We start from the raw sequence: 24784 nt of genomic DNA, 5'->3' as shown, positions 1-24784 counted from the left end.
AGCCGCCCTCTATAATTGACGGCAATTTGCGAACTGGCAACCTGGTCCTTCCCTTCCATTCGCGCGAATGTTGTCATTAAGAAACACCACGTGGAAAGATAGCTACATATTTACACTGAGAACCACATCTCGTGATATTGGACCAATGCGCGTGCTGGGCTCTGTCTGTCGCGACGATTCGCTAGAAATTTCGTTCTGTAATGGTCAAAATGATAAGTGTACCACACTTTATCTACAGGCCTCCTTCTAAATTATCTTTTCTGGCATGTGCGCAGTGTAATGTTTTTTGTTCCATGCACAATGTTAAAGACCGTCACCTTTTTTATTTATTGAATCCTCAAAAGTATATACCGCGTTTCGGTCTTAATGAAACAAAAAAAGTTACTCATCTAGCTCTTTAGATTGCCCTGCGACGACATGCTATGGGGCTTCTTTCTGTGAATTAGAATTTCTTTCTTTTTACTATACAGATTGCAGAAAAAGTACAACCACATATGCCTTGTTTTTTTTTTTACGATCGTATTACATTCGTTTTGTCAAAAATCTCAAAGCGAATATCTTGTCTCTAATCTATATTTTTGGTTTCCTTTCTCTCGCAGTGAACATATCTCAAAAATGTAAGTAATCCACAAAAATTCTAGTCATTGTGCGAGCAAGACCGATAACGACCCAGTGCTAGACAGAAAATATATATTTCCTCTTAATTGGTAAACAAAAAAATAGAAAAATACTAAATCTCTAAGGCTGACTAAGCAGCACAGCAACTTACATTACTTGCAACATAATTTTTTTCCGCAGATTGTTTAAAGAACTGGAACACTGTAAAAAACGAGAAAGATAAGGCCAAGACCTGAGCCATCTATAGCGTACGATATTATAGTGGTTTAGGCAAATATAGTGCACGCCATCAGTTCAACGCGAGAAAACTAAAAACTGTATTGAATTATCCTCCACTTGCTTGCTTGTTCGTCTGTTTGTTTGTTTTTCATGCCCAATTGCACTGCCTTTCACCAGGACTAAAACAGCAACCACAGCAGTACTCACCTATGTACAGCATATACAGCAGTACATATGCGCAGTGCACATGCGCCCTTCGTGGATATATGGGTGCCAATCCGATGCATAACCTTAACCCGGCAGACAAAAAGTACTAATTTGAAAATGCATACAACGCCCCTACACCGCCACAAGATTTACAACGGCTTCTATTGAAAATTAGTGAGTCTTGGAGACCCGGCAGATTATTCAGCGTGCTATATTGATTAACCTATGCTTGTCCTTACTGAGCCTCAAAACTAAAAGGGCACCAGTTGCAGAACACATGGTCACAGACAATCTCACAGCAACATCAACCGGCAAAAAAAAGTAACGTTTTAAAGGCGAAAAAAAATTACTGGCAAAAACACAACGAAAGCTGTTGCCTTCGTACAAGTAGCAAAACACATCAATTTACTGTTGCGAAAACCAGAAAAAAACAAAAAATTAGAAACGGTTTTCTAGAGAAATGTGAATGCTTTGCATGTTACAATTTAGTTTAGTTGTTTTACACATAGTGCCAGATTATCTGAATTAGTACAAAATTTCCTTTCTGTGCGCACATTACTGCAAGTTTAATTTCGGTTTTCATGACTGAATACAAGTTGTGTGCCTTCATTAGAAGTTTGTATTTTTTATTATAAGTTTATTATAAGCCTTCAAACCCAACCAGACAGGCAAATCTGTCAACGTGTCTAGTTTTCAGTGAATTTTTTTTACACAATATTAAGAAGTGTGCTTTCACATGGTAGTTTGAGCTCGCTTAAGGCCTGCTTGGTACGTTCTGTACCCAACAACAAAACTTCCAGCTTTGCGCTAATACCACGAAATCTCCAGACATCACCTCACATGGGAAATCACGTGTCGAGGTACAACCTGAACCGCGCCAGGACAAATAACGCCGCGTTCCAATATCCCGCGCAGCTCCCCAGAGGCCTGCGTCTGTGAGCGTGTTGTCTACAACGTCGAACAGCATCACGCTGGGCTGGCTCAAGAGGAACACCGCCAACGGAATAAACGCACCCAGAGTCAAAGGTATGCTTCTTCCTTCGATCGTTCGAATCACAACGCCGACAACCCCGATATTTTTTTTTTTTGTCGGTCACGCGTTCTACTTTTGCTGGTGTTCGTTTCGTGAAATAACTCAAAATATTCTAAGCCTTTAATTCAAGTTCAGTCAAGAAGGGCGACTCAGCGAGGCGGACTAAAGAATCGAAAACAAATCGTCGTGTTTTCGATTCGACCAGATGTGGGCCCGAAGCGTCCACAAAGAGCTTGTGAATTTTGCTCACGCGTCGCAAAGTGAATTGTTTGAGGGAGGGGGGGAGTAAAAAAAACAACAGCAACAAATGCGACACACTCTCTTTCAGTCTGAATTCACTTTCATTGTTATTCCTTGCACGCGATGTGTTTGTCAGACGAAGCCAATGCAAGACATGGGGCGAAAGATGAGAGAAGAAAAAAAAATGAAAGAACGTGATCCGAACATCCCGCGCACAACGTGGGTCTAAGCCGAAAGATTCCCGTGCCTGTAACATCTCGCTTTCGTTGGAAACCTTTGATGTCGTCTACAGATCAGTCGGGGGACGCCTCAGTGAAGAAGAGAAGAGGTAATTGAATCTGGGGAGGCCGGCGCACTCGTCGTTCATTTCAGATTTCAACGCTCCAGTGCGCCTGCATATTCCGCACGTGAAGGCGCGCGCGCGCGCTGCGGCGCACAATTCGCCGGGTAAGAACCGACCCGCCAGCAAAATAAAAAAAATCGAAAGGAGAGAATATGTGAAAATCCGTGAGATATCGGTTGTCGAGGGGACATAATGCAAGTTCTATTGGGATGATCAGAGAAAAGCGCATGAAAGTAAAAAAAAGATTAAACTCAAATTTCTGAGGCGCCTTGGTGCCCAGGCGACGTATCTAAAAAAAGTGAAAGAAGCAGCGCTATTTTTTGTAGTCGTTTGGAGAAATGTCAAGTGTCAAAACGTGGAAAGAAATGTATCTATTTATAGAAAGGCGAGGTTTCCAGCTTCTCAGATATGCATGCATCAGAAGGTTTCACTTCCGGAATTTTAAACCTAAAAATGCAGTTTAAGATTTTTATAATTCCGAAGGCTTTCGTCGTCTGGTCGTTGCAGAGCACTTTTAGTTAGCCAGCATTTAAACGGATTTCAGTGACAGATGTGTTAACCGGACGCGGTCCTAGATAGCGTATAATCGTGGCAGTTTGTTCGGCATTGGCATCTTTTCGAGCCTTTTTGCTGTAACGGTGAAGAAGATCAACTTATTCCACAATGAACTTTTCTTTCGCGAAGTAAATTAGCAGATGCGATTACGTCTAGAATTAATCGCAGTGTTTCTATAGTCAACAAGCGTCTGTCGCTCAGTATGAGTTAGAGGTCTTAAAGCATTGCAAGGGAAAAACAGTGCCGTTTGAAGGGACCAAAAATGGCTGGAGTTTAACCTGGCTTGAACCTAGTTATACGAGCGAAAGCTCTGCTACGCATGGTCTCCACTGTCTCAAATGAAATGCCAAGGTCAATTTCGAGGTCAAGGTCAGATACCTAATGGTCATAGTCATGATCACGTGGTTATACTACCATAGCTTGGGCCAAACCACCACGCAGTTAAGTTCGGTTTGACCTTGTGAGGCATTGAAGGTCATTGTTGATGTGGTGCCCACTGTCCTAAATCAAATGTCAAGGGTGAAAGGGTGAAGGTCTAAGTCAGGTACCCAATGGTCATAGTCATCATCACGTGGTCATACTACCATAACTACGCCACGCAGTTAAGTTCCGTCTGACCTTTTGAACCATTGAAGGTCATTGTCTTATCCACATCGAACTCGGAAGTTGTACTGCGAGAACTAAAAAAACTAGAGTAAGAGTGGGAGCAGCATAATTTAAAGGCAGCGACTAGCCAAACAATTGAAGAAAGTAGTTGGGGCAATTAAGTGTGTATACAAAAAGCAGATTAGACAGCAGCAATATATATATATATATATATATATATATATATATATATATATATATATATATATATATATATATATATATATATATATATATATATATATATATATATATATATATATATACACTCAGAGCCCGGCAAACAGAACGAATCAGTTGAATGAAAAAGGCGTGAAAAAAAAAAGATATCTTGTCAGCATCTGTGTAAGTTGTGGAACAGTAAGGACACTACTCAAGCGAACGTTTGTTCAAACTTATGCAAAAATGATTTTCTGATTCAAAGACAACGAGAACACAAACGAGACTATACGACGTATAAATGCTAGTCAGCGGTGGTTAGAGGACAGGTTAAGTGAGACAGAAAATATGTAACACAATATCATTGATAATGTTGCAGCATAGTAAACAACTCTTCCCCACCCCGCCCGTTTCATTCTCGTTCCCAACACAGAAGAAAAAAAAGCTTCTTAAAAAGTTAATGAACTCTACGTTGCTGTGCCGTAATGTTAACGTGATATGGTCTGTTCTGTTTATTCTTTTGTAACCACAGGTATTTCAGTGTTGAATAGCCTGAGAGGCCAGCGCGAAATTTCCGCCTATCTCAAACAACAAAGCTTCTTTCGGGGGCTGCGTTGATGTTGATAACCAACCTTACATTACGGTACAGACGTATTGTATCGATTCCACTCCTCAGTTCAGTGATGATCGACCTTCCGTCGCCGATGTTGCCACCCGGAGTAGCATAATTTCATACCTGTAACCAGATAAAAAAAAAATGGACCCGCGCCATGAGAAGCTTTACAGTGGTCACTATCTTCTTGTCCCAAACGAAGTGCTATTCAGAGCAACAATATAATCATTTGCAGTAACTTGCAGTATCACTTCTCTATAATGTTTACAATGTTTTTACAATGTCGATCCGAAATTCCCGGGTTCAAACCCGACCGCGGCGGCTGCGTTTTTATGGAGGAAAAACGCTAAGGCGCCCGTGTGCTGTGCGATGCCAATGCACGTTAAAGATCCCCAGGTGGTCGAAATTATTCCGGAGCCCTCCGCTACGACACCTCTTTCTTCCTTTCTTCTTTAGCTCCCTCCCTTATCCCTTCCATTACGGCGCGGTTCAGATGTCCAACGATACATGAGACAGATACTGCGCCATTTCCTTTCCCCAAAGAACCAATTATTATTACAAAGCAGCATCCAACGGGAAACAGACTATATATATATATATATATATATATATATATATATATATCAGACAAGGTAAAGGAAATGAGGGACTCGTTTTGGCAAACTTATGAAGGGAGCCAACAGTCACCGAAACCAAGGTGCATAGGGGAATTTTCTTTAATTTTTTTAATGTGTAGTGCTAATCAGTGGGATAATAATACTTAGATTAATCTATCGCCTTAAGAAGATTACTTATAAAGCAGCAGAAAAAACAACCATGCCGCCGGTGGGAACCGAACCCACGACCTCCGAATATCGCGTCCGGTGCTCTTACCAACTGAGGTCGTGCGTTCGGTTCCCACCGGCGGCATGGTTGTTTTTTCTGCTGCTTTATAAGTAATCTTCTTAAGGCGATAGATTAATCTAAGTATAATTATCCCACTGATTAGCACTACACAATTAAAAAATTAAAGAAAATTCCCCTATGCACCTTGGTTTCGATGACTGTTGGCTCCCTTCATAAGTTTGGAAGAATATATATATATATATATATATATATATATATATATATATATATATATATATATATATATATATATATATATATATATATATATATATATATATATATATAAAGAGAAAAGCTTAGCAGGCCGGATTAATCAGAATAAAAGTCGGTTGACACGCAGCAGAAAAAAAGGGACGAAAAGGAATATAAAGGGTGATGCGAGCACGCATGCGGGAAAGTGCGCCACGCTGTTAGGTTCGGCCGCACAGGCGCCCGTACACCTGAGTTACCGCAGCGGCGCTCGAAAGTAGACAAGCGACGCCAAGGCGCTCCCGCGTCGCGCAGCGAAAACAAGGGAAAAGCAAGAGATCCGGAAAGGCATTCGGTGCATGCGTCGCCTTCTCGGAGACGAGCGAAGGCGAACCCGCATCGGGAACACCAAGAAAAGAGGCGCGCTGAGGGGCCCTCCACAGACCGCCGAACGCTGCGCTCCACGAAAGGAAGGAGGGAAGGGAGGAAGAGACAAAGAAGGAAGAAGGAATGGAAGCGTGCAAGCAGCACTCAAGATTGAAAAGTAAGGGGCGTGCGCGGGGTGAGGACAGAGGGAAGGAACGGGAAGAGGACGGGGAGGCGAATAGGGAAGGCAGGGAAAGATGGAACAGTGGCAGCTGCGTGCGAGACCAGAACGTTACGCCAAGATGCGGCCGCGACGCACGTGGTGCGACGATTTCCCGGCGGAAGAAGGAGAATGAGGGAGTGAGAGTAGAAAAAAGAGGAGGAGGGGGAGGAGGAGAAACCCTTCGCGAAGGGATCCAAGCGAGGAGGAGAGAGAAAGGAAGTAAAGAAACGACGAGCGCCGAGAAAACGCAAGGAAGACGGTGAGAAGAGGAGATGAAAGAAGGGTGCCTCGATTCGAGGCCTATAGGGAAGAAGGGAAAGCCAGCGAACGTCTGAGTGGAAACCTGCGGGCGGAGATCGACGGGAGCCGGCAGGCAACGGAGACAGCGGTGCGAATGAACGACAACGAAGAAAACTTGCAAAAAGAAAGAAAGAAAAACGCGCATGAACAGAAGGAATACGGTGGGGAGGATGGGAGGAAAAGGAAAGAACGAATGTCCAGCCGCCAAATAAATATGGGTTCATCGATTCCAGCCGGCGCACGGGGTGGCGGTCTGAAATGCGGGGAGAGACAGAATAGCTGGAAAAAAAGGGCCGAAGAAAAATTGCTTCGTATAAACAGAAATATAAAAAGACAGAAGGGAGAGTGGCAAGCGCAAAACGGTTCGGGGCGCCGAAAATAACGCGAGTTTGACAGAAAATGGCATAAAATACGATTTTGATTTCTCGGTGCGCGGAAAACGGCCGAGATGTGGAAACGAAGGGAAGGGTGGTGAGGGGGTGTAGGGAGGCCGAAACGAAGGGGCGGCTGTGTGCGTGCGTGGAAGGGTGAGGGCCTAAGCAGACTTTCCAAGAAAGCTAAAAACTTGTTCAACTTTGTCTCTTTTTTTTCTCTCGTGAGTGAGATGCAACACTGTTTTTGTTTTCCGGCAAAAGCTTCTTTCGCCTTGCTACATACACGCCGCGGCCTGCTGCTCTCTTTGCAAATCGCGGCACGCCTCTCGCTTCTTGCTTGTGCCAGCCTGAGCCTCCCAAACCACGCGCGCGCACAAACAAGTCTTTCGGCCGTGCGCGCTCAGCGTCTTTCCTCCTGTTCGCGTCGGCGCTCGCGTAGCGCGGCGTACTTCAAAACGGGATAACAGGTCCGGCCATTACGGAGTCACATCGGAGTTTGTAAACAAACGGAGAAAACCGATTTGTAGCGCGTGAGAGAAAACGAAAGAGGAAAAGTTTTTCCCCAACGCTGTCAGGAACAAAAGCGAAACTGAACGAAACTTTTGCGCCGGGAAATCCGGTTCCGCAACGTTCGGAGCCCTCGCTGCTTCGGCGACGTTTCGACATAATCATGCGGGCCCAGCGTGAAAGACGCATTTTTGCTTATCGCTAGCGTTACTTCCAGCGACTATTTTCGCCTTCCAGTCAACACCTGACGCAAATACATCTTCGCCTCTCAAGGGCTGCCAAATTATTAATTGTCACGAGAGTGCCGTATATAGCGTCGCTTCTCAAAGTAAATAAAAGCTTAAACAAGCTAAAAAAAAGATCCGCTTGGAATGTGCCAGCACAACGTGTGAAACTGGCACGAACTCTTTTTGGTGGAAGAAAACGAGTCGTCGACGCTATCTTGACTTCTCACTGGTGCCACAAGATTCGGAAATATATAGATGCGAATGTGCGCCAGAGATTGCCCTGGCGATAGCACTCTCGCAGTCTGTCACACCTTGTTTAATATAGACTAACAGCCATCTGATCGCTCTGATCGGAAATAAAACAAAGGTACCTCAATTTCAACGCCTCCAAGGGAACGTCATCCAACTTTCTTCAGCTTTTCAAAGACAAGGCAATTGACTTTGACAGCTGCTGCCGAATAGCCGGTTGGAACCTTCGCATTTTATTTGCGCGTGGTGCTTTCGGCTGAAAGGAACCATTTCGGCTATCACATTATTCGCAAACACGTCAAAATGTCAGTTTTCCTACACCTCTAACTTTTACTTTACAGCCTGAGCAAATGATGAAATAGTTTGCAGTGAAATGTATGAGGGCATCTTTTGTTGTTAAATAGTTTATTTATTGCCCAGATAGCAGCTGAGGTGACTGACGTACTTTGTCATGACTGGACTCGCTTTGCTTTCATGATTGGTTTCATTTATGCCTCTATCTACTAGTCTTATTGATGTCAGTGTTTTTGAAGAGAAAGCTCCTATTAACACCGCATTGATGATTACCTGCAGGCATAGCGTAGCGAGAAGGAAACAACGCTCAAGTCGCGCGAACTCTGCGACAAAAAATAAACTCCTTTCATGCATGTCAACAGATCACTGTTTAATCTTGGCCTGTCTGTGTGCTTTCTACGCAGTACTGTATGATTTTTGTGAGGTTGTTGCGGTCTTAGTAGCTTTTTAGAAAGGAAAGCGGCAAAAGAGATGTCGCTGAGCAATACACTGAAGACAGTTTTGTCCCCCAGTTAGCACTATGATTTGGCATATGGGATAAGCAACATTTTGGAGTAAACTGCGGCTTCTTATGCGATGGAATTGCGAATCTCATTGACATAAGGTAAGGTGCACTTTGTGTCCTGGCGCACGCTGTAGTGGAAACATTTAGCACAATATTGCAGTCGCTTTCTGGCCTGCCTCTAAAGTTCAAGTCATATGCGCAGCCAAGCCGCTGCGCTATTGGATGGAACATAAGAGCTACAGCTGTGTCACTTCCGCTTGTTGCTGCTCTGTAGCATACCTCCACAAAACTGAAAGATCCACACCAGGCACCAATTTTTTTTTTTACTTACACAGTAGGAGTAAGGCCATAATGCAAAATGCCAGTGTCGGCGTATTATGCGAAGAAGTGAAGCATCTAACCTCTAGAAGCGCCACCCCTCCTCCCCCCTCTTTCCCCGCCCCACATCCACCCTTCAGAAACGCATGAAACCCAGAAACCAGAAACCCAGAAACCCACCGCCCACCCACACACTCACCAGAAACTCGCAGCAGCGGAATGAAACAGTGACGGCGAAATCGAAGACACATTGGGAATGCGGCCAATGTAAAGCGAAAGACAAAAGCTCCCTGCTGTCGCAGCTTCGCCGCATCAGTTCGTATGGCCGTTCATCATTTCTTTTTTATCTTAACCCTAGCTCGCACTGACATTATTTTGCAGTCACGGTCACTCACGCTCATCCTCAATTTCAGCGACGCTTTGCGGCACTTGCTTTCGTACTCCACCCTCCGCTCGCGTTCACAGTCACGTCCAGTCACATCCACCAGCACTCGCTTCAGAAATTCATATCTGCAGTGTTCGCCTATGATGCAGGTAGAAACCTCGGCGACACTTTGGGAGCCTGCATGCGAATCGAGAAATTGAGTGTTTTAAGAAGTTGAGCAGCACTGACAGCACGCCAGTTATGCCCAGCGCTTTTAGCAGTCTCGCCCGATCCGAGTGAAAACTCCTTACAGGACATACGCGTGTGTTCCGAAGTGCTTGGGATTGGACTCGTTGGGCTCATCACTTGGTAGATTGCGCTTAACGTCTCTGCCTGTCTCTCTAAGACGTCGCTGTTTGCCTAAGCAGCGCAGCTTTTGAAATGGCCTGTGTTCCATCCAGAGTACGAGGTGCACTACAAGAGACAGCAGGGTTCGTGGGACCTGGTGCGCGTGTCTCCTCCGTCCTCGGCGCCGAGGCCCGAAGGTGCCGCCCCCAGAGGCGCCCCCGCGCCTTCTCCCGGACCGGCCACGGCTGCCTGGGTCAACGGCACCTGGCTGAGCCACGAGCTCACCGGCCTGTTCTGCGGAACGCAGTACCACATCTACATCGTGGCCGTGGCCGACAGGGGACGCAGCGAGCCGAGCGACACCGTGTTCGCCAGGACGCAGGGAGGAGGTATGCGCACACAGGGCCACCGAGGCCACATATCAAGCTCGAAGCAGAGTTGCTTCTGCGAGCGCAGGTTAATACCTCCAGAGAGGAAATCGGTCCTTACACGAATATGCACGAATCAGAGAATGGTTAGTAGCTCATTCATTCACACAAGTCCGGAGACGTGTGCTGAATGTCGGCTTGTAGAGCTCTCAGCCTGCTGCTTACATTAGTGGTTGTGTTATGGCGTGGCTGGGACATACTTTGGGACGCGAAGACTTCACACTCAAGTTTTTTGCTGGCGCCTTGTACAAGGGTTCCTGTCGGCGCGCCCCTTCGTTACATTACATTAGTAAAAGAAGTGCACGATGAGCCACTGCAGGAGCTCATTGGATTTTACGATCGCTACTGAGTAAGATGTCGCAGGTTCGATTCCCGGCCACACGGGTGCATTTTGTTGGAAGCAAAATGCGAAAGCGCCCATGTTCTGATATATGGGTACATATGTTACGCAACCGTTGGTCATCGAAGTTGATACTGAGCCCTCCATTACGACGTGACTCCTCCGGCGCTCCTTCGGTTCATTTCGAATGCAAAAATCTATTAGGCTTCACCCTGGCACTTCTAATCAAATGAAAAAAGCGCAAACATTGTTAAAGCTCTGCCGAGGCTCCTACCTAGTGCACGCACGATGCGCGGACGGCTCCTTATGACCGCGTACTTTGGGGACGGATGGGGAACACGCAGTGCCGGCGTCGCCCAAGCAGGAGGCGTTCGTGTCGCCCAACGCCAGTTCGCTGACCTTGCGGCCGGGCGCCTGGGCCCCCGGTGCGGCCGCGTGCCCGGTGTCGCACCTAGCTGTCGAATACCGGGCCCGCGACGCCACGGGGCCCTGGCTGGTGGCCTCGCGGGCACTACAGCCCCGCGAGGGGCCCATGACGCTGCACCACCTGCGCCCGGACACCTGGTACAGCCTGCGCGTCACGGCTCACACCGAGGCCGGTCCCGCCGTGGCCGAGTACACCATCCGCACACTGCCGGCATCCGCTACGCTCGCAGGTGAGCTTCAGCACAATTTACTTGCGGTGAGGTGGTAATATTGCTACACGGAAGTACACTGCATTTCAAAGCGACCAGTTGCATGGGCCAGTCCCCGAGTCATGCGTTCGGGAGACAGCTGATGTTCCAGCTGCTCTGCTGACTTTAAGCAGTGATAAAGACTGCCTTCTTCACTGTACAAAGCTAAAAGAAAGCAATCAGTCCTATCGCTCGTCCCCGCTGCGGCCCTACAACGCGCGAATGGACTCATAACTGCTTAAACCGCAGTGCAGTACAGTAACGCACACCGATCCAATTTCTTTCGGTGCAATAGACATCATAAATGCTGATCATGATGATGATGAATATGGATTTTTATGGCGCAAGGGCGTCTATGGCGCAAGAGCGCCATGGCACAAGGTATTTTCGATTACTCAAGGTGGGGTCAAAGACCCGTTTTCCAAGCATTTAAACCCTGTTAAGCCGAGCACCAGACAGGGGAAAGCTTGTACCCGCTGTGTGTTGTGTCTCCTCTTCTTTGTCCCGTCTGTCGCGCTGTTATGGATCACCCATTGTATCACCGATGGGTACCACGCGGCACTGGGGATCGAACCCCGCACCTCCCGCATGCGAGGCGGATGATCATAAATGCAACCACACATGTATTCCCGCTGCTGTTATTTGTGAGAGCATTGCATCCCATGAGCGAAGGAGTACTTAAACGTGCGTGAGAAAATGGATTTGACAAGCTGTGGTTGTTGTTCCTAAGACCCTGCGCACCGTTATCAAACTCGAAAGAAAAAAACAGAGCGTAAAAATTTGGCGTCTCTTAGTGCGCATGCATGGTTTGGAATTTGAAGATGTTTCTTCACCCCTACCCCGCCCACCTATATGATGCACGGTGCAGGCACCGTCCTTCCCGAGCTGATGGCGGTGAACGGTGCGGACGGCGACCTGCCGCTGCTGGTGCCCATCGCCACCTCGCTCAGCCTGGCTCTGGCCGCAGCCGCGCTGGTGCTGGGCTACGTGTGCTGCCGAAGGCGCGCGGAGCCCGCTTTCCCCAAGGAGCACGGTGAGCCCTATGCACCTCGCACCACCCCCCCTTTCTAGAAAACACCGAAAGGCACAAGGGCACAGGTTGTTGCGCTATGAGGAATTTCTTTTTCAGTTTATAGTCAGTGTGTTCTTATGACTGCGACACCGAAACAGAAGCGTAGGCTTTTCCCGACGAGCTTCCTCATCGAAAAACATACATCCTTTGTCACGTCCAGGCCCTTCTAGTAGATGATGCATGGCCAACATTCCAGTAAGCTGGGCATCGACGCACTATCATTAGTAATGGTTAGGTTATCAGGCAGTAAAAAAAACATGGCATGTTGTAAATGTTGCGCCCTTAATAGGTCTACACCCTTTCTCTTCAGCTTCAGCATTAGGACGTACGGTTACTGAATCTCGACATGAATCGTAGCTGGCACACAGCTACGACAGGTACGACATGAGTCTTAGCAGCGTTGCCGAAAGCTTCGTTTGTTACAGCCGATGTTAAAAAAAAAAGTATCGGATGTAATAGATGCACCCCCCCCCCCTTCATTCTCATAGAAGCATCTACTCTCAGACATGGATCAAGCTCATCTGTATTACACGAGCATGAACAGCATATTCTCGGAAAAGACAACACATCGACTCGCCAGGATAACACTCATTGGAAAACATCTGAAGGACGCCAACAGTCACCGAAACTAATGAAAGCATAAGGAAATGTGTTTGTGTATGTATATGAAAGTTATTGTGAAGTAGAAGAAAAACTATCACATGCCGCTATTAGGAACCGAACCCATGACCTCCGTATGTCGGCTCAACCTTCTACTTTCAACCTTGAAAATTTTCACCAGTGCTCCCTCATCCGTAGCGGCGGACGTAGAACGTAGACGTCAACGTAGACTGACCCATCAACGCAACGGACGTAGTACGTAGACGGTCTACGTCCGTTGTGTAGGCCAGGCCAGGGGATAGCTTGTACCCATTGTATCACCGGTGGGTACCCGGCGGCACTAGGAATCGAACCCAACACCTCCCGTATGCATCTACGCTGGTGAACACTCTTAAGGTCAGGTTACGTGAAACATGGATACACCCAAAAGTAAAAGGGTGGACTTTCACGGCCATAGCTAAGTTCGTAGAGCACCGTACGAGATATACGGAGACCATGGGATGGATCCCACTGGAGGCACGTTTTTGTTTTATTATTATTATCGTTGTTGTTATTATTATGTCAAACTAATTATCAGTGATCAGCACCATAAATATGAAAATTACACATTCTCCTATGCTTTCCTTGGTTTCCGCGACTGATGGTTTCCTTCAAGTACATGTTATAACGAGCCCCTCGTGTCCATACCCTTGTTTCCTCAACTCTCATTAGCGAGAATGAGAACACAGCATTTTACTGTTACGACGTACTACACCTACATTGTTTACCCCAGAGGAAGTGCCTTGTGCAGCTACTGCTGTGAAAACGATGCAATCCGTAACAAGGTTCTCGTTTACGCATATTCCCCTAGTTTTGATGCCACCCGTTTCCTGAGCCCAGCGAGTACTTTTCCTTTATACAACTCTTCATGCTGTGAAGCACGCTTTACAGGACACACCCAGTCACGGTATTCGAACTCCACTGGCTCTTCATGGCGGCGATAAACTTACGTAACGATCTTCTACATATCAGCTGACAAATTTTTGCCCATAACTTTCTATCTGCTTTCCCGGCAGAGAATCACACGGTGGGCGGCGGCGGCGGCGGCCGTTGCGCCAGCAGCGACGCCCTGGCCGAGTCGGCGCTGGTGAAGCGCTCCAGCCTTGACAACGTCCTCTCGACTCTCACGTCGGCGTCCGGCCGCCAGAGCTCGTCCTACCTGGCTTCCCCTGCGCGCCACTCCGTGGTGGCACCCGCCGCCACGCCCACGCAAGGTAGGCAGGCAGCAGTCGCGACCGGATAGCTGAGCGGTATGCTTCAGGAGCCATTATTATTCAATATTTATTTATTTACTTATCAGTCGGTCTCCAGAATGAAATGCTTAGTAAATTTTACACAAGAAGCATGCGTACTGGCGCAACAGATTAGGAATATTGGACAAATAAGTTGACGAAGTATGGCGCTTGTGTGTGGCTGACGAGGAGGACGAAGTGTATTCGGGCGCTGGCCCTTATTGTATAACTCCTTAGCCGTCTCTTGCTGTATACATCCGCTATACCTTTTCGTAAATATATTTCTACCCGTTACAACATTATGCGATTAAAATAATGAATGTGGCGTCTAAGGTGAACAAAATAAAATGGAAGTGTAGTGGTTTGGCAGTTGATCAAGCAAACGAAGTTTGTGCGCGAATGCACGATAATCAGCTGCATACGGCTGTCACTGGGTTCTTGAAAACTTTCACAGCGCTTACCTGCCGCCTATATTACCCACCAGAACTTAATTTCCCGCCATGCTCGGTACGCTATATCACGCCTTCTGTTTGTTTACAGGTTCCATTGATGACATATCAGGTTATGCACAATTTCCCGAAACTCAAGTAAAGTCCAGCAATAGCAGAGTAGTACTCAAGAAGACGCAGGTAAGCCGCCCAGTACTGAGAAGAAACGTTTTTATTAAGTATAATGGGTGATGTCGCGGCATAAGCACTCATGTTTGTTCCTTTCTTTTTTTTTTTTTTGCAGGAGCAACCTGTTGCGAACACCAGAATAAAAAGGCCCTTCTCAATACAAAAGCTAGCCAGTAATGATGGTGAGTGAAAAATTCCAAGCTAATCAGCGGCTGTTGCAGCAAGAAGCATGAATTGTGCGTAACACTAAAGAAAACACTACCTGAATTTCGAAACTTCTCGTCCTGGTGAAATATCTAAAAACAGAAGGCGGCCCACTGCACTGTCTAAAAAAAGAAATCATACAAACGACAAAATCTGAATTTTCTAGGAACGTATGGTGAGAAGGCTCAGGTGAAGTTGTTTACGTTGGATGGTCCTACAGCTGCAAAATTCAGCTGCCTGTGTTTCAAAAAATCTTTAATCGCGGACAGTTTGCGTAATGACAGTGCGTTAGACTTTAGCGAAATAAAGGGTCGTCGCGACTCCGGGTTCAAAAACAAGCGACTCAAACTGCCAGTCGGCGAAGGCAGACCAGTGCTCATTATTAACTTGAGGCGAGACACTGAAGTCGCACTAGGTCCAAAAATTTATTGAAGACAGCTAATGAGAGTGCCATAAATTACGTCAGTGGGTAATGACACCCGAATGCGTAAAAACGAACATGATGAAACAAACTCTGTTATTTCTACATTTTCTTTTTCAGGCAATATTGCCGTTTTTCAGAGGGTGCTGGTATCATATTTCGTCAGAAAATGAAGCACGGTGATCACTTACACGTATATTAAATATGAGCTTTATGAAGGCTTGAATTCAGTGCTTTCACGTTTGCTTGGATATAATTCTTGTCTTTTTGTTCAGACCGTAGTGCGGCTATATTTAATACATAATACTTGGTAAAAAAATAAAGAACAAAGCCAGACTGACATGTGCGTCTAGTTGCAGTCAAACTGGACACTGTGCGTTCTCGGCAACAGGTTGTAAGCTGCCCAGAGGAAGGTAAATAAACAACAAGCGAAGTGCATTTATGAAAAAAAAAAACATTTTAAGTACAAGCAGCAGCTTAATGGCACGAATAAAAGTCGAGAAAAAAGACGCGCATCCTTCTCTTCTATATCCGTGGTTGGGAGTGAGGTACTAATCAAAGGGAGAAAAAAATTTGCGTGTGTGTGCGCGCGCGTGCGTGCGTGTGGATTATAAAGACAGTTTATAATAGTTTGCTGGTGTATATCGTTTAAATAAAAAAAATCGTATCAGACAAAATCAGGTTTCGAAATACATTTTTATCCACACAAAACTGAGAGATTTGTGCTTGTTTTGCTAGGCGAAGGCCATCGAATGATGGAAAATATTTTTATCTGAGAGTTCAACTGTATATAACTATGAACATCTTGCTGAATGCGTTATTCACGGCCTTGTATTTTTTATAAGCAATGAAATGTTTCTTGAGAGCCGAAACAAGAAAACTAAGCACGCAGATGGAAAAAATTAAACTTAATAAATCGGTAAGTCTGGGTAACATTTTGTATACAGGAAGTTCCCAGCTTGAATGATACAGTACTGTATCTACGCCTGTCGTCAGTCTAACTAAATGCCAGTTTAAATCAGCGCATTAGTCGAAAACACTATGAAATAATGTCTGGGCGAAAGCTATCCATGAATACAGCGATGTGGAACCGTGATTTGGTGCTTGAATCCATTCCGTAGTATACGTATGCAACACGTTTTAAAGGTATTTATAATTGCTGCTATTTCCGCCAGCTAGGAAGGATACCTGCACAGCACCCATAGTTCACTTTCTTTTTCGGGCTCTACAGATGCGCAAAGGAGAGACAAGGGCGCCGAAGCTCACACCCCAACAGCACAGTTCAACCACTATGACAACCCGAAGGCGGCGAAAGCGGGCTGTCCCAAGAATTGGCAGCACACGGGCGAAAAAGGCAATCGGCCTTATGTGATACCTCAAGAAAACAGTGAGCACAACATGAATTTGTCATTTCCTTTGTTGTTTGCACGACGCTCACCTACAGGTCAACAGGAGAAATCATTAAGTTGCGGAAATTGAAGAGTACACGGTTAACTGCAAATTATAAAGTAAATCAAAGGTGTTTGCACTTGGAGCTTTGTAAGCTTTGAGAGAGCTTTTTGGGTCATGTGTGGAAGCCATCCCGGCAAGGAATTAACGACGGGAAGAAGGCATCAGGAGGTCGAAGAATTTGATGTTACAGAGCCAGCGGGACTTTGGTAATTCTGTATTTTGCAAGCAAGACACTAATGCCTCTCTGTATTTTGCAAGCAAGACACTAATGCCTCATGTATTATAAGTATCCAGCAGTTTTCAGTGCTGCTGATTTAAAAAGAATGTGTTCATGTTGGCCCCTCATCATGAGGCCCACCACATTGATACCAATGACAAATACACTCCACAAATAAATAAATAAATAAATAAATAAAACAAGCGGGAAATATCGTGGCCTCATACTGACAACTAGAAAATATATTGTTTAAATATAAAAGGATGTAAATCCGCCACGTATATGTACGCAGCACATGCCCATTCACGACGAAAAGGAGACAACCAAAACAGTTTTTTAAGCCAGAAAAGTACACGTGCATAAGTAAAGGAGATGCCTCATAACGGTAAATTAATACTCCGAGAGGAGGTGGTGATGGTGGTGGTAAGTTTCATTAAAAAAAAAAAAAGAAAGAAGGTCATCAAGGGTGTGCGGGAGTATGTGGTCACTGCTCAGAGTATGCAATGGAGGCGTCGTGGCATACTTAACGATTTTATCTGTCCCCTCGACACACGCAGAGTCCACGCTGGAAATGGAGACCGAAGGGGATGAGTCACCGCGGTGGCCGCGGTCCAGAAGAAGCAACAGCAACTTTATCAACTCGGGGTCCACCATGATGTGAGTTCCGACTGAAAACATTCGGTCTTCAGCAATCGTGTGCTATGCCTGCAGCCCTTTCTTCCTTTCCCTCACTATCACTACGGTGCAATTCAAATTTTCGAAGCGCGACGTACTAAAGTCATTACGAGATACTGTCTATACCTTGCTCTGCAATAATCGGCCGTACAAAAAGGCTATGCAGAGACGGCGCTCTTTTCTATCTTACTCTGTGATCCAAACTTTATCTAACTTTACTCCGCGCGTATCCGGTCAAGTTGTGTTTTCCGATAACCATATCAGCAGTAAGCACAGCTATCCGTCAAGTTTTAGCATCACTCACCTAGAATTTAAATATGCACAAACCGCTTCACTCAGCAGTCATCTTAATTCTTTTCGCTTTTATCAAGCCACCAATAGCAAACAGACATTGCAGAGCCTTTTTGCTCTGCACTGGTGTGTCGCCTGCGTCTCTGCGCCGGTGGTCACCAGAGCATTTCGTTTTGTCGCCAGAGCATTTGGCTCTTTCATCCCAGTTACTTCTTTATGCAAGAAGGACAGCGGAAGGGGGAAAGCGTGCACAAAGCCACGTCGGCGAGCGAAAGGCAGCGGAGTGCCCGACGCACGCTGGACGTTCGTGTAGCAAAGTCACGCCTGCCGATTACACTGTGGCGCGCCGGCGTCGGCGCTCTCCGCGGTTTAGAACCACAGACAGTCCGCAGTTGAGGTTATGTGTGTGAAAAACAGCTGGAGTGTGCTCAGGTATGTGCAGCTGAGATGCGTAAATAGTTTGCACTCACTATCACAGCTGTAGCTGACAAGTATGCCAACTGTCCAATTAATTTTGGTCATTTCTCCATCGTCATATAATTGGCATGATTTTGCTTCTGCCTTCAAATATGCCTTGTGTATATACTTGAGCAACTAAGCCAGTGCAAACTGAAGTAACATGTGTTGAAAACTGAAGTAACATATGGTGCAAACTGAAGTAACATATAACATATGTTCTGTATATATAGTCGGGTGATCATTGGATCAAATAGCATTTAAAAAGAAAGCCCTCGGCTAATGAGAATAGTAATAACTATGCTAGAAATTAAGATGTTGAGCAAGACTTTAGCAGCTATTCTTAACAATGCTCTCGTAGCTCTCGACACTTCGCAAGGTTGAATTCACTGTGTATGTGTTAGGTGCAGCGTTCGAACATTGCACGAGAAAGACAGGGAATTAAATTTTTTTTGCGTCTTTTCAACACATCCTGGTTAGCAATGTGCTTGTGTCCTGCATAGCCTTCTTGGTACCAGCCAGTTTTTCTCACAGAGGGGTGCACTTTCAATTTCAGAGAGAAGACTTACTTTTTCAATGGAGAAGAACTGCGCAGCGATGAAGTAGAAGGTAATGAAATATGTTAACACTCTGGTTCTGCTCAGTAATTTAGTAGTTCAATAGAAGAACTAAATCAGTAGTTTCGCTTCTACTGAATAGTTCATTGTAAGAATGCTGCCAGCAGTGTGGCTAGTGTGGAAAGGAAAGTGCAATTTGCTCCCACGTGAAAAATATAAGCTTGCAGAAGCATTCTATGGTCCGGTCCATATACACTATTAAGCAACCAGAATGAACGGAGCAAAATCCCACTCTTCCTGAATGCAAATTTGTATTATTTGTGTTTAATGCAATACTGTAACATCTTGAAGCTACTGACAAACACCGCGGTTGTTAAGCTGTAATAATGTGTACAAAAAATTCCACTTTTACCAAAGCAAGCTAGAGATGAGAACAAAACACTCATATCTCGTCAGCAAATGTCAATGTGATAGAAAACTCAAGTGTAGACAAACTTATTATTGTTCATTCATGCGCCGCATTGGTTGCACCATCCCAACATGCTCTTCCAAATTATTGTAGCCGTGTGTTGACAGCAGCTGTCTGCATCGCAGTGTGTTTTCGAAGTTTCAGTTGCGTTTCCGGTAAGCACTGCCCCCGTCCTCCATGCTTTTTCGGCTTCTGTCCGGTTCATTTAGTGTTATGCCCCGGATATCCCCTGTGCGCCATCAGAAACGGAAATACTTTCGAAGCCAGAATTTTTTTGCACAAAAGTTACTTTTTTTTAAACTAAAGTGACTTTCAAAATGTGTGATGTAATATATGAGTTAAGCAAATAGTGTTGCATTCACTCTGATACAAAGCACTCTAAGTTCTCTTGAAATAATGGGTATACTTGCAGCGCAGGTTAATGAGGTCACAGTACAACGGCAATTACACCTGACGCAGAGGAGTGCAATCTACTTTGCATACCTGTATTGATGACAATGCTATTGTACCGGATTGTTGAGCAAAACAAAATATTCTGATAGAAATTTGTGGCTCAACACACATAGAAACTACGCATTTTAGTGCGTTGATGGAACATCACACATCTATGCAAAGTGATTTACACCCTACTTTAGCAGTCACATGTTCAGGCACCAAACATGAAATGCTAAAAAATAGAACATCTTCACAGGACGGTTACCACTCTGTACCATGCATTTCAGCAACAGCACAAGATAGAGATCCTCTTGCCACACATACGCCCACATGTTCATCCACTCCGTCCATAATAAGACTCATATCAGCCCTCACCACTTTCTTCCTCTACCCACAGTGCACCTCTCTAGACTCTCCTCGCACTCCTCCGTGTAGACACCGCTACGCAAACAACGATGCCAAACCAGGGAATGTGCCATTAGCAGCTGTCACTGTAAAAGAGCAGGCCTGCAGGCGAACAAGATTCATATGTAGATTGACAGTTTAGGTTTTCTGCATTATCAATCTTATTCATGGTACCCTGGCAGCAGCGTACAAAAAAGGTCGCACAATAGCACACAAATATATCATTATTTGCAGGAATGTGCAGCTGCACAGAATTTTCTCCGGAAAATGCGAAGTTTGCACGCGATTTGTGCGAGTTACAACATTAGCGACATGACTAGATGTCATCTACCAGCACAGGTGTCCACCTATGGCTTTTGCGAGCAGAAACCTCGCCCTTGAAAACTGTAATTCTGGCAGCGACAAGTGGGAATCGGGTGCAACGCTACCGAAGCTGCCTGCAGCTGCCCACAATAGGGCCTACAGTGGCACCGCGGCAGGCTTTGAAAGTGTGCCATGTGCATCGCGCCAATAGGCGAGAACAGAAATCAAGTAGAATGGACCAATTGCAGTGAAATATTGCACATGTGTTTAGCTTCATCGTTCGCACTTTTCGCAATACGAAGTCGCTGCACCTGTCCATCCTCGACCGCAATTTCCTAGAGCAACATGATGAATTGCACGATGATATATTAGACGTAATGCTATAGCATATTTTTTAGGTCCACACGGGAGCAATTGCCTGTCTGAAGAGAATAAATGTTCCAGCTAGTTAGTACAACACTGTCAACCCATCCCAATGCTTGACTAAAATGTTCAGCCTCTTTTATTTAAATTCTTAAAATTAGTTCTCTGCACATAAACATGTGAATTCAGCTGCAGATTAACGACACCTGCCGCAGTGGCTTAGTGGTTAGGGCGCTTGGCTGCTGAGGTGGAGGACCTGGGTTCAATCCCAGCCGCAGTGGCCACGTTACAACGAAGGCAAAATGCTCAAGAAACCCTTGTGTTGTACGATGTCAGCGCATGTCAAAGAACCACAGGTAGTATAAATTATTCCGGTGCCCTCCACTACGGTGTCCCTCACAGCTCATGTGTCGCTTCAGGATGCTACACCCCACGGTTTACCATTTATTTTGCAGATTCATGAGCTAACCCCAGGTACATGTTTTAATGCATTTGAACAGTCGTACTGAAATCCGCTTGGTTCAACAACTGCTTCGCATATAAAAATTCTTAACAGTAGCAAACGAACTGGTTGCAGAAAACTGTCAACAGTTATTTTCAAATTAATTTGAATGTGCCGTTTGCTCTGTAGACACTACACTTTTCAGAAGACAAGCAAACTTGTGTGTGCGCCAACAGTAGGTGTTAGTCTATCTGACAATATCATAAAACTGTAAATAAAAACATCTGACATTTTTCTCTGCAGTTTTTCTAAAGTTGACAAAGTGTCAGCAGAGCCACACATTTTGAGGGCAATTGCACGCACATGACAGCATTCTCAAAATCACACCTGGTTTAAGCATGCCTTCCAAGGCTTTTTAAGGAGCAGATATTTTTTTATGATTTTTTACTTATTTACTGAATTTTTTTCGACGAACTCAGTTACTGTAACCTGCTGCCTGTTGTGCATTGGCTGAAAAGCTGACGTGTCTTTTTTCCAGCCTTTTGCGTGGCCCTCTCCCCAAGGATGGAAATGGAGTATGCATCAGAAGAAATCAAGTTCTCTTAGAAGTGCAGGTGTCTTATGAGCAGTGAAACACATCACGCAGAATAACTATGGAAATCTGGGTAAGGGAGTGTTTGGACACTTTATACACCTCTCAAAGTACAAAAAAAAAAACAAGTCTTTGGATACAGCAAATAGTACTCTGCACAGTACACTCCACAAGGAACCAGAAAATATCGTTTGAGCTGCGCGAAACAGCAAACTAATGTTAGCTAAGTAGAACTAGTGTACATACAGAAAGTAACCTGCCATGCTAAAAGTTTACTGCGCTCTTTGAGCACAACTTTGAGCAAAATGTAATACTGACTGTTTGTTGCTCATTTCACGTAATAGTAAGAAAATGCAAAGTGTGACCAGCCATGTTGAGTAGTGATACATCAGCATGGTTGCAACACAAAGAATGGGAGAGAGAGAAAGAAACAATAGCAAAAACAGGTTAGAGGCTACACAGTATGAAATGTGTAGAGGTCATCACAAGTACTGCAATATTTAACAGAAGTGACTGAAAAAAAAAAGAAAAGAAAATTCTGAATTGTCACAAACGTTAACCATAACCTTTGGTCTGTTGTGTACTGAGCACTGCTTTCCTAAAGTTCAAATAGCATGACAGTGCTGTCAAGGCGCTAAAACACGTGATGTAAACCCAAATGAGTTACAAAATGATTCTTTCTAAGTGTATTTGATGCACAACCTGCAGATAGACACAAGTGTCAAGTATCAAACTGTATGCACTACTACGTAGCAATTTGGCAGTGAGTTAATGCTGTTGACAAGAACATTCTTTCCCATCATAAGTACTAATTTTCTTGTGCAGTACTTGGCAATGCTCCTGCAAATTAACTTTCTTTTTATTTTTTTATATAACATCCCTTATATATAACATCCCCACACTGCAACTCACTTGCAAAAAGCTATGAATATCTAAACACTATGCATTTAATCTGTGCTGTCAAACACACAAAGCTGAGTGGGTGTGTGACCTAAGTGAGCTACCACCAACGGCAAACAACATGCAAAGTTGTCAGAAATAGAACATGACACACAAATAAAAGGGATGGATAAATACACAAAAAAATAATCAAACATGCTTGACTACATCAGTGCCACAAGAAAGGAAAAAATACCGTGGTGGGATGTTGACCTTTTGGACTCGCTCATCATAACACATATCTCTGACAAGGTAACACAGAACGACAAAGGCTTTACGTTGACACGTAGACAACACTTCTCAAACGAAAGTGCCAGTTAAGAAATTTGCCAGGAGTGCAACAAGTGTCACATATGTTATGTATGTACATGAGTTGTATACCGACTGTTCAAAGAATAAAATTATTTTGCTAATAAAATAAAAACAGATCACTAGTGTGCTGTCTTCTTAACACAAAACACTACTAGACAACCACGCAGTGTAACTGCTATCAGCGAGGCATGCCTCTTGGCAAAATCGCCATCAATCATGAGATGTTCACCCAGTCATAACTCGAAAAACCAGCGAGAACGGTAAGACGTCCCAAACAGCAGCTATCAGTAAAAGCTCTTGGGCATTATCAAGTGGTAAGGCATTATTATACGACACCCTGTTAGTCATAATAATCTCCAGCAGCGATATGTAAACTTTCCTTCCAGGTTAAAACAAACCTATTCAGTACAATGGCCATAATGCTACTGTAACAATAAGCATTCACTTTGGCATTTCAAAGAAAATGCATAGTTCCATTTGTAAATTGTCAACAATGATACGACGGCTGTAAATACCATAGTTCATTAAAGGCATCGTATACTGGTAAATTATAAAACCATGTATATATACGTGATCCACTGTCTAGAATGTTCACCTTCCACTGTAAATTAATGCTTTGAGAAAACCAAGCGCCAACATAACTACTGCACAATGCGGCTGCCAAGCTGTATAATAGTGAGCATATCAAAAATACTCATTTTCCACCCAGTGTCTCCATCTGGAGGGCAGACCTCAGCATGTTGACACAGCACTGGATTCCCTCTTGGGCTTCGTTCCCACGGGGGAAAAGATTGAGAAAACCATGTGGCAGGTAATCCAGCACTTTGACAGTTATCTGGCAGCCCAGGGCACGCAGCTTCTTCGCAAACATGATCATGTCGTCTAGGGTCGGATCAAGGTGAAGGCACTGGAAGCAAAGCCAGACAAAAAAGACAGAAATTACTGAGAAATCATTGCAAATTGTTGAGCAGATAGCGTTGTTTCCAGCAATCAATGCAGAAACAAAATAAAAACCTGAGTATAATTTGTTACTAACAAAATGGTGCATAGCCGTCACAGAAGACTTTTCAGTCGCACAAACAAGTACAAACCACAAGTATACACACGTATTATTATGGCTGAATGAAGTGTGAACGAGAGAACTGAAACACAAAAATAATAGCTGAAGGAGAAGAAGTAAAAAATGAGGTTGTCATTACTAGCAAGGAGTAGCCATTGCACTTTCAGAGCGATAATTAATAACGAGACTGTTTATTGTGCCTGAATTGATATCTTGCTATTTTTTCTGCTCATGTTTAATTTGTTCCCTTATGGCACATGTGTGCTTGTACACACACCACAATGCACACATATAAATTGGACATTTCCATCAATCCAAAAACCTTTCAGCACTGCTTAGCCAGTGTGGCTTTAAGCGACCATGTCTCAGCACAAAAAATTGGACAAACCTTAGCAAAGTGTTCGC

At 44.7% G+C, this 24784-nt stretch overlaps 2 protein-coding genes across 3 annotated transcripts in view; one reads left to right on the top strand and one right to left on the bottom strand.

The window, feature by feature from the left end:
• Window positions 1–22491, top strand: part of LOC144093725 (cell adhesion molecule Dscam1-like) — a 266531-nt gene extending 244040 nt beyond the window's left edge. Inside the window, exons 26-37 of one of the 2 annotated variants that reach the window (XM_077627387.1) lie at window positions 600–617; window positions 1960–2070; window positions 9898–10173; window positions 10897–11208; window positions 12095–12259; window positions 13954–14151; window positions 14710–14798; window positions 14902–14968; window positions 16643–16798; window positions 17638–17737; window positions 19059–19111; window positions 22015–22229. In XM_077627387.1, the coding sequence (XP_077483513.1) occupies window positions 600–617; window positions 1960–2070; window positions 9898–10173; window positions 10897–11208; window positions 12095–12259; window positions 13954–14151; window positions 14710–14798; window positions 14902–14968; window positions 16643–16798; window positions 17638–17737; window positions 19059–19111; window positions 22015–22082 (1613 nt within the window). In that variant the 3' untranslated portion in view covers window positions 22083–22229. Of the gene's footprint in view, window positions 1–599; window positions 618–1959; window positions 2071–9897; window positions 10174–10896; window positions 11209–12094; window positions 12260–13953; window positions 14152–14709; window positions 14799–14901; window positions 14969–16642; window positions 16799–17637; window positions 17738–19058; window positions 19112–22014 lie in introns of both variants that reach the window. The other variant, XR_013306314.1, reaches the window with a different exon arrangement.
• A 1379-nt stretch (window positions 22492–23870) lies between these two features.
• The window catches only part of Hsl (hormone-sensitive lipase), a 35982-nt gene continuing 35068 nt past the window's right edge, over window positions 23871–24784 (bottom strand). Inside the window, exon 17 of the mRNA XM_077629099.1 lies at window positions 23871–24226. Within this exon, the coding sequence (XP_077485225.1) occupies window positions 24014–24226 (213 nt within the window). The 3' untranslated portion in view covers window positions 23871–24013. The remainder of the gene's footprint in view (window positions 24227–24784) is intronic.

The sequence above is a fragment of the Amblyomma americanum genome, chromosome 6, assembly GCF_052857255.1.
Source record: "Amblyomma americanum isolate KBUSLIRL-KWMA chromosome 6, ASM5285725v1, whole genome shotgun sequence".
In the NCBI taxonomy this organism is placed as follows: Eukaryota; Metazoa; Arthropoda; class Arachnida; order Ixodida; family Ixodidae; genus Amblyomma; species Amblyomma americanum.
The sequence above is the reverse complement of the archived record's forward strand: the minus strand, read 5'-3'. Positions and strand labels throughout refer to the sequence as shown.